Below are 10550 nucleotides of genomic sequence, written 5' to 3'. Positions count from 1 at the left end.
CAGTTTCAAACATTTATTTGTATAAATTAGTCACTAATAAATAAATAAAATACATTTATATTTACAATGTTAACAACTTACACAAGAGTACCACAGAGCTGACATAAATAGTCTGTAGTTGTTTATTTCAAGAGAATGGGAATTATTTGACAATACTTAAAGCCAGAGTTACGGGCCCTGCTGTTCATGTGCGTTCTGTCTCAGGCAACATGGGATCCAACTTCCAAGTGTTGTTTCAATATTTAAAAAAAAAAAAAATCTGTAATGTCTATTTTCTTATATGACACATACGCAGACAGCAAGTGTATCACAATACAGTGACTTGTTTTCTTAAAAAAAACAGACAAGCTAAAAAGCACATTCTTTTATCTATTTAACTGCATTTTCATGATTACAATTTAACTTAATCATAAACCTTCAAATCAAAGCTTCATTTTGATTTTAAGGGTTAAAACAAATATGGAAGTATCCAACATTTATCTAAAAAATATACTGTACTTCACACTGATTTTCCAAAATCTCTAGCAGTGATTAATTAGCACACTCAGACACCCTAGTAATAGCGGTAATCTATTTATAAGATTTTTTTATCAATATAATTATGCACCATTCCCTGTCACAACCATGCCCGGGATTCCCTGTCACAACCATGCCCGGGATTCACCATTTTCCACCATCATACTTCATCCATTGAGTTCAGCTGTCATTCTCCCACACAATGGATAGCAGGATTAACTTTTCCAGGCAGTCAATGAACATTAAATCTCTTATGAATCTCTATCAATTACGAGTGAACATGTAGTTCTACCGGTACTAGTTTTACATAACTCTTCCTCCTATCACAGCTGAATTTAAAACTCCCCACTATTTGAGCAACATCACCAAAATGGCCTAGAGACAAGGCCGTATCCAATGAAGAATATGATTGACAATGAAACCATCCCAAACACGTATTCACGACTCTCAGAATTATACCGCCTGGTGAAGGGGTGCATGAGGTTGTCCCAGCATCGGTCACCAGGACATAGCTGCTTGTTATCTTCACGCGGTGACTCATAATACCTGCAAAATAATCGAATTCAATTATAATTAATTGTAACTGTAATACGGCTTTTTATTTAACAATAATAAAATACTGACTTGAGTTTAGACCAGTAAATAATTTTTTACATTCTTTATGACTGGAGTAGCTTGCCATCTACGCTCGCAAACTAATTACAGAAAGACATATTACACAAATAATGTAAATATAAATATTAAAAATGGAATCAGTTGAGAACTTATCCCAACAGCAAGGCACACCATAAAGGATGGGTTGTTAAATGAATCATTATATTTTGGTAATTACAAATTTAAAACTTTTATCACATCATGTACAACATTTAAAAAAACAACAACAGTGTCACATACTTGGAGACGGGCTTGGGTATCTGAGGTGGTATCTGTGTGAAGCGGACGCGGGAGGTGAGCAGGAAGGGTTGGCTCTCGGTCCCCTCACACACGCCCCCGGCCATATTCGAACAGCGTACAGACCAGCTGGTGTTCTGGTAGCTGTAAAGTTGCAACATACATGCAATTATTTTCTATTTAATTGTAACAACATGAGACAAGTCTGACAAAAAAGGAAGAATTTGTATTACTTATTTGTGTTATTGATTTCTTTTTTACAAATCAAAATTACAAGATGAAGTAATGCAACAAGTGTACAAATCACAACACAATCCTCAATTTATTGACAAGCATGAAATACAACATTAACAAACACATTTTGATGAGCAAAAAGAAAGCCTGACCTAACTTTACTACCAAGCACTTCATAGATTGGGTAGCTATTAGACTGTCCCGTTTCTGCGTAGAAGATGTCTAGTTGTATGGTGTTGGTCATGTTGAAGCAGATTCCGGCCCTCCGGTCCACCGGGCTGGAGCCCAGTGGGAAATACTCGCTCAGCGTGCAGCCCTGGGTCAGATCTTCCCTGAAGATGATGAGTTAGAGAACTAAGGTAAATTATTCATCTCAAAAGATAATCTTTCCACAAAAAGAGGGAACAACTGATTGCATCCATTGTAGTCTGGGTATTCTAGATTAGCTTTTCATTTTTTTAAAAAGTTTTTAACATGTGAGGAATAACCAATTTGTGAAATAAACATACCGATATTAATATCGACATCCAAAGCAAAAGTTTTAACAATATGTTTTCCAAAGAACCTTATGTAGCATGATGATGGCATGATTGTGATGATCATTGCAATAATACTTATATTTGTTTGCTTAAATCTATGAATGAAGTTCAAACAAAGCATGAATACTACCTGAGGACAGGGACCCAGAATGCGGAGTTTAGCTGATCATTGTATCCCCGTCTTCCCAACACATCTGCTGGCATCAGGGAGTTGAGGTAGTAGATCATGCGCTTCCTGTCATAAGGCAAATAAGTAAGTAACAGTGTTGTTGTTTTTCTCACCATTTTTGTGAATGGGGCCATTGCCCTTAGAATTGTGAAAATAGTGACAAAATGCCTTAAATTGTGAATTTATGATTCTATCGGTATATTTCAAATACTATATTTCAAACAATGAAACAAAGCAAAGGCACTTTAAGATACAGAAATTTAAGAGATAAGAAATGCATTTAATCATGACTGTTCTAGTTTACTTGTTAAGAGTTGAATTGTTTCTTAATATTTTTGGGGGGATTGTTTTAAAACCAACTTTTGTGAAAAAAGTATAATATACTTTGTGGCATTGTGAAAGGGGCCGATTTCGGCCCCATTTTCAGTCACAAGAAACACCGTTTTATGCTTTTAAATTGTGAAAACAAAATTATTGGTACCAACTAGACAAGCTGCAAACATTTTGAAAGCAACCATAATGTTCATCTGTTTTAACATTTATCTGCAAAAAGTTGGTTGATGCAATACATGTATGTATGATAAATCAGTGTGTGTTACATAGCCAAGTGTTTACTCCAATAAATGTGTGTGATACATAACCAAGAGTTCACTCCAATAAATGTGTGTGATACATAACCAACAGTTCACTCCAATCAATGTGTGTGATACATAACCAACAGTTCACTCCAATAAATGTGTGTGATACATAACCAACAGTTCACTCCAATAAATGTGTGTGATACATAACCAACAGTTCACTCCAATCAATGTAAGTGATATCATACATAGTCAATTGTTAACTCCAATAAATGTGTGTGATACATAACCAACAGTTCACTCCAATCAATGTGTGTGATACATAACCAACAGTTCACTCCAATAAATGTGTGTGATACATAACCAACAGTTCACTCCAATCAATGTGTGTGATACATAACCAACAGTTCACTCCAATAAATGTGTGTGATACATAACCAACAGTTCACTCCAATCAATGTAAGTGATATCATACATAGTCAATTGTTAACTCCAATAAATGTGTGTGATACATAACCAACTGTTCACTCCAATAAATGTGTGTGATGCATAACCAACTGTTCACTTCAATAAATGTGTGTGATACACAACCAACAGTTCACTCCAATCAATGTAAGTGATATCATACATAGTCAATTGTTCACTGCAATAAATGTGGGTGATACATAGTCAATTGTTCACTCCATCATATACCTGAGGGCTGTACAGTCAGTAAAGTTCGCCACGTTCAGCTGCAGAGTACAGGAAGTTGTGATGTCTTCTCCAAATTTTAGAACCCTCCTTCCCGACCCCTCACACAGGCCGTCAGGTCCTGGGAAAAAAACAAGTCTTCATTATTATTATTTTTATCTTATTGATTTAATCCTAATAAACAGCAAACAAAATTGATATTTTATGTTAAAAGAATACACTTGAATGCATTGAAATGGCATATAAGTACCAGTAGTTTATGTAAGCCCTATACTATAAAATGTCCTCAACATTTAAAATCAATGAACTAAATCTACTAGAAAGTACACTTTGACCAAGAAGTCAGTGACAACATCTTGTGGAGTTTGTTTTGTCATTATTAGTTCATACCTGGACTAAAGACTGCCATCTGCCTGGATGCATTACTGTTGACAAAGAGGAACTGCCGGGGATCAGTTGTGGTATTATACACTATGGATCCACTGAAGAATTCACTCCCTTTGTCATATCCAACCTTTCCTGACCTTGTGTATGGCTCACCAGTTATGTTGTTAAAATTATCTGTTGCTGCATCTGTTATGTTATTGTTGAGAAAGGTCATCTTGAAACGTTGTGAAAGGACATTGGGCACGTTATTGCTTCTTACCGGAATATCGCCAACAATTATCACAGCATCTACTCTAACAATAGTGCTGCCAGCCCACTGGGCAGTGTATTCAACATCTATTACAGCATTTGAGCAGATTTCAGACACACTATTATATGAAGGGGTAAAATTGACCAATACATTTTGAGATGTACAGTCATCCACAGTAGTAGATGGGGTTGTCGAATCAGGTGTATTTAGATCAACACAGAGATCTGTTCCACAGGTTCCTACACAATTTTCATCCAGTCGAAGATCTGAGGTGGCTGAGCTATCAACAGTTATTGGAGTTGTTGAACGTAAATATGTAGAAGCTTGGGCAGATGATGCACATTTATATATTACATTTGTAATTGCCACATTAATTCCATTGAATTCTTGTAAAACACTGAAGGAAGAGGTGAAACTGCTATTTTGGACATAGAAAAGTCGGCTAAGGATGGATGAAGATGAGCACAGATCAGTAGTGAGGGTAAATGTACATGAGTGGTCAAGATTCTTCAGGTACTGGACAGGGGCTGTGTCCAGGCACTGACCACTGAGGACAGGCTGGGGAAGAGTGAAGGTACCAAACCGACTAGGGGTTTCACTCTTTGTTTTCACTCTGGTTCCATACTTGTACGCCACAACACCCAGGTCGGCAACCTGCCTGGAGTCCTGTTCCCTAAAGTAATCAATCACAAGCAGATTTTAAACAGTTTTTCTCAATTAACCTATGCTACACCAAAACAACATTTGAAAAACCTCCAAAAAATCTTACCTGTTTTAAACAACAAAGACAAGTTTAATTTAGGGAAAAATAACATTTGCATTTAAAATTGTTTCTCTAAAAACTAACTCTATCCTTACCTGTACCAATAATAGGACACAGTGCTCAGCCTGTCAAGGAATGTCTGAGTATTGTTTGCAAGTTTTTTCTGCCAGTCATAAAAGTATCCGAGGAAGGCGTTATACTCAAACTGAACACAGAGCAGGGGAAACCAGTCCTCCTTGTTTTGGTGGGTGGAGGTGCATCGGTGATGCTGTGTCTCTGGATCCTGGCCCCCAGGCAGAAATGGTATACAGGCCTCAAAAGTCCTCTTCTGATCATCTGTGCAATCCTGAAATAGCAGTGGAATAGTTTAAGAAACATTTACACTTAAAAGTATTATTATAAAGCATGTCTTGCACTCTTTACAGTAGTCATATAAGTTACGATACATTCATGTTTTGCTTTTTACTCAATGCAGTATATATTAATGGTTGTTCTTAAAATCATATGATCAACAGTGACTTCAACAAAAAGAATCAAAAACTTAGTCATACATATAACACTAACAAATTTTACTGTTTTTAAACTTTCCAAATTTGTTTACAATTTGAAATGCTTACAGAATCACAGCAGCAGTTTGTATCACATGAACCACCAGTGAGATCACAGGGACAAGGGGCTATGTCCTCGAAGGCTGCATTGATAACTTCTGTCTCCTGGGCAACTACAACAAGACCAATCATAGAATTAATTTAGTTTTGAGTAATGAACTTCAAGCCTGGGTCAATATACAATGAAGTTCTGCTTCTTTGGACATGTTCAACTTCTTTGTGGCTTTAATCTTCAAAGTATTTCCCCAGTTTGAGTTGGTGATACCAATCATTCTTTTTCATCCTCATAAACCAATATTAAAGAATTTTGCCAAGGGTATCCTTTTAATAGGACTTTCCACTGTAATACTCAAGTCAAACAGTAAACCCTTTTGACCATGCTGTCAGATAAAAGCTTTAGCCCACCCACCACAATGGATTCCCTTGTCAATAAAAGAGGGAATTTCTACAAGCTAGGAAACAAGCTTCCAACAACTGCAATGCTGTCATTGACTGGTATGTATAAACAATAATGCAACTTTAACATTCACAGGATGTTGAGCCGAATGGGCCAAGTAAGATCCAATAAACACTTGGGTGTCTAAAGCTCTTAAATGGGGTTCTCCCTGTTGATTTTTTGGTCTGATTAAACAGTTCTCAATTTCACTTGTTTTAATGAACAAAAAAGTAATCTTGGGAGGAAAAGTGCGCCGTGTTGGGCTCGGACCCATGACCGCGTAACACTAGCAAGGCAATCTAACCAAATGAGCTAACCGGGCGGCTGGTTCTTACCCACACACACAACATTCCTCCCTATTAACCTTTTAGGTCGATCCAGTTTTGTGCTAAAACTGAGGACTGCTGGGACACTAGCATTGAGCTAACAGGGCAGATTCTATTGTTCAATGCCTATATAAATTTTAATATAATGTTTTCATGATACCGTTCCTAAACACATATTTTGAAATTTGAAACTGTTTGGTGATAGCTTTTCATATTTCGATATTTAATAAATTTTGAATAATAATTTAACACTTTTTCCACAGTAACCACAGATATATTGTATAGTATGGTGATAACTATTTATTATGTATTTGGCATTGAACGGGTTTATGTAGTTGAATTTGGTAGAGACCGGAATAAATGTGTACATTGACCATAGTTATGCAATACAAGGTGTTTCACCCATACCAAATTAATGTTTAGCTTCTGCAGATGGATAGGTTTTGGGCTTCCTGATCAAGAAAAACAACAACATTTTTTATGATCAACAATCTTTTACTATAATTCCAACTCCAGAACACCAGTGCAAAGAACATGCTTCATACTTTGCACTAGTATTCTTCGCATTTGATATCAGAAAAGGCTCCTGTGATTATGTGTAATTCCTCTGCAGGCACAGGCACCGCCGCCCCAATATTTTGAGATGTTGAAACTGCGCACTAATACATTTATTGTAGCCCAAGTCTTGTGGCTCCAATATATTTAAGAGTCTGACCTATTATTGTCATGCATACTTTCACAACAGCAGCAGACGGGCCAATTAAAAAATGTGTCACCAGTGTAACCACTGATACTTGAAAATGTATAAGTGCATTAATTAATAAATTTGCAAATTATTAACTGCATGAAAAACTTAAACAGTACACGAGATAGAACAAAGATATCGAATTCTATGTGTTCAGAAAACACAAACAAACAAAAGGACCAATTAATGGAAATTCATTTTTTTATAATAAACTTAAGCTTGTATTCTGTTGAAATAATGCAAAATCAAGTGAAATTAAACAACTTAACTCTATTTTCATAGGTTATGTCAGAGGAATTCAGAAGAGTTTAAATTTTAGTTTGACAGTAGTAGTTCTGGAAAGCTTCCTAAAACTAACAACATAACTTGGAATCCTGCCCTGATATTATGCTTTGCTTTTTTGCGCATTCACACTTAAATTGTGATTTCAGCGGAAGTGAGATGTGATTATGTCAACAAATGGAGACTTTTGAAATTTAACTTCTCATAATCCTTACCTGATGAAACCAGTGTTACTTGCTAAGATGTTTCTAGCGCCTGATTGATAATAACCTGGCGCTTGATATGTAACATCCAATATGAAGGGAAAATGTCATTGAAATGTCTGAGAACTACTGCTGTCCGAAAACTACTGCTGTCCGAGAACCACTTGCCTGCTAGCTTATATGTATAATGAGTTATTCATATTGAACTGTATTCATTCTATGTTTATTATGTGCTATTTATATTGTTCTATATTTAAGACAGTCTATATAAAAGTCTATATCTGTTGGCTTGATATTTCAGGGACCGGCCAAAATACTTTGAGCCTTGCGAATATCAAGCCAAGCAGGAATTTTTACTGAATGTGTATTTTTCTTTGATACATTAAATAAAGTAATGTTTATCTGCATACTTATCCGATATTTAGGCATTTGGACATTTTATGACACTGTCAAACTGCAGTAATTCATAGATATTTTAAGCTAGATAGTTGGTAGGAGTGACCTCTTTGATAAATTTGAAGAAAAAAAAAATCTGTTCAATGTCACTTAAATTTATACAGGTCATATGACACCAAAGCAGGAGTTCATCAAACCACTGTGGTCCAAGATGGACTAAGGAGGCTCTGGTTTCTATATTCTACATGGGATATGCTTTCGAGATAAGCGCTCATGCGAAACTCAACTTATTGAGCTGACCGACTATCTTGTAAGAATCACTTCATCAGGTAATCAAACTGACTTAATTCTTTTGGACTTCAGCAAAGCTTTTGATAAGGTAAATCATCTCAAACTTCTATTCAAACTACAGGATTATGGTGTTTGTCCACAGGTTCTCAAGTGGTCTGAGGCATTTCTCCTTCATAGAAGTCAGACAGTAGTCTTGGATGGCGATCATTCTGAAGAAGTACCCGTAACATCTGGTGTACCTCAGGGCTCTGTACTGGGTCCCTTGTTTTTCTTGATTTACATAAATAACCTCCCTTCGAGTATCAAATCACAAGTTCGACTTTTTGCAGATGATACTGCTGTTTACCTTACCATCAATTCTCCCTCTAACTGTGCTATCCTTCAAAATGATCTCAAACAACTGGAATTATGGGAAAATGATTGGGATATGGAGTTTAATCCCTCCAAGTGTCAAGTTTTGCACATAACAAAGAATAAGCATATCATCAGAAATCGATACATTCTCCATGGCCAGATCTTAGAGCCAGTCAGAAGTGCTAAATATCTTGGTGTTGACATATTAGCAGACCTCACCTGGAACACTCATATCTCGAGAATTACCACCAATGGAAATAATACTCTCAACTTCATTAAAAGAAATATAAAAACAAAAACAGAAAGTGTCAGGACTTTAGCTTACAAAACCCTTGTCCGTCCACAGTTAGAATATGCAGGCACAATTTGGCACCCACACACAGAATCAAACACCAATAAAATTGAAATGGTTCAATGTCGGGCTATCCGTTGGGTTAAACATGACTTCTCTCCTCTCTCCAGTGTAACAAACATGCAGGAAAGTCTTGGTTGGCGCTCACTTGAACAACGTAGACTGGATTCCCGACTTGTAATGTTTTACAACGCTGCCATCTTATAGTCAAACACCAATAAGATTTACCAGACTAATGCACCCACTATGTTTCAGACAAATTCAAGTAAAAACTGACTATCACAAATTTTCATTCTATCCTCACTCGGTTGTACTTTGGAACAGTTTGCCAAATCATATTGTCACTATCCCCACCCCTGACACATTCAAGGTGGCTGTGGCAACCATTAAGCATAAGATAAGTGAGCAGTGTTTTTATCCTTTTACCAGTTCACCAATCTCTTTTTATCTAGTCCAAATAATTGTACGTTGACGGATTTTTTTAGATTTTTGATATGGCAAATCCTTCATGTACAAATTGTTTAGTATCAAAAGTGGGTAGTTGTTCCGATCAGGATTTCGGGTTAAAGCATATAACGTCTATAAAATATCATGAGAACAAGAAATATTACCAGATAATGTTATTTTATATTAGTTCCGTACACAAAAAATAAATATTCAACTTAAAATTATGAGTTTGACGGCTTTTCTTCATTTCATTCTGTCAAAACATAACGATATATACATGATGGGCATCTGCAAGGCTTCAGAGCACAGTTTTAAATCACTCGGAACATTTCGGCCATGGCCGAGTTTTTATGATTGAATAACGAGGTCTATCTCGAAGCTTTGTCGGAGGAGGCCAAGTTATTACGTAATGATTGTCTCGAGTTGTTCCCCTTCGCATAATTGTTTTCTGTGTCAGTCAACTTTCGTTTTATTGGAAAGGTAAACAACTTGTTTTAATGCATTAAATGCTTGTTTAGTGCCAAATAACATTTCACTTACATGGATAAATATGAATATAACTCTTTATGATCAATTTCAACCATAAAATACTTCATTTAAAACAATTTCAATATTTTTAAAACACCCCCGTTTTTTGCACATTCCCGTTTAGACGTTAGGGATTGGAAGAATCCCGTATAACATGTCTATTATTTTAGACTACTTTTTATCATGTTACCTAAATTGTGTTCTCTTTTATACCCTAGTACTCACTTTTCTGATGTGATTTGCCTCATCAGTGTTTTATTTTTTTCACTAACAAGCCGGCGCGCACCGTTCATGTCATTAACACTCGGATGAGGAGTTGACATTAAACAGAGATAGATAGATAGATAGATAGGGATGTCACTTATTAGACTAAAGGCTAAACTGTTAACATTTTACAGATTTTGGTTTATATTACGAACTTTGGGCTGAAGCTGATGAAACAGCCAGTAGGAACAACGCTGCAAAGGTATGCATGTTGATCATTCAGCATCCATAATGAATAGAGTACACGCGTTGAATTGAGATTTGACTTTGATGAAACAAGAATGTGCAGATCTTTTCCTTC

The 10550-nt window shown here is 36.2% G+C and overlaps 1 protein-coding gene across 1 annotated transcript; it reads right to left on the bottom strand.

The window, feature by feature from the left end:
• On the bottom strand, nt 1-10548 carry LOC128230324 (tectonic-2-like). Its single transcript, XM_052942505.1, has 9 exons — nt 10405-10548; nt 5635-5738; nt 5113-5363; nt 4008-4927; nt 3621-3738; nt 2311-2415; nt 1794-1973; nt 1411-1551; nt 1-1062 (listed from the first exon to the last, which is right to left on the bottom strand). Exons 1-9 carry the CDS (start codon nt 10466-10468, stop codon nt 879-881), a joined length of 2067 nt encoding a protein of 688 aa, XP_052798465.1. The 5' UTR covers nt 10469-10548; the 3' UTR covers nt 1-878.
• Nucleotides 10549-10550: the final 2 nt, after the last annotated feature.

The sequence above is a fragment of the Mya arenaria genome, chromosome 4 (assembly GCF_026914265.1).
Source record: "Mya arenaria isolate MELC-2E11 chromosome 4, ASM2691426v1".
Lineage (NCBI taxonomy): Eukaryota > Metazoa > Mollusca > Bivalvia > Myida > Myidae > Mya > Mya arenaria.
The sequence above is the reverse complement of the archived record's forward strand: the minus strand, read 5'-3'. Positions and strand labels throughout refer to the sequence as shown.

What these genes read in the sequence shown, in the direction of transcription:
- LOC128230324 (XM_052942505.1), bottom strand. Translation starts at nt 10,468, where the DNA reads ATGATCAACATGCATACCTTTGCAGCGTTGTTCCTACTGGCTGTTTCA. An exon ending in GTGTCCTATTATTGGTACAG is followed by an intron (nt 4,928 to 5,112) that starts GTAAGGATAGAG and finishes TGATTACTTTAG; the next exon opens with GGAACAGGACTCCAGGCAGG. An exon ending in ATACCCAAGCCCGTCTCCAA is followed by an intron (nt 1,063 to 1,410) that starts GTATGTGACACT and finishes ATTATTTTGCAG; the next exon opens with GTATTATGAGTCACCGCGTG.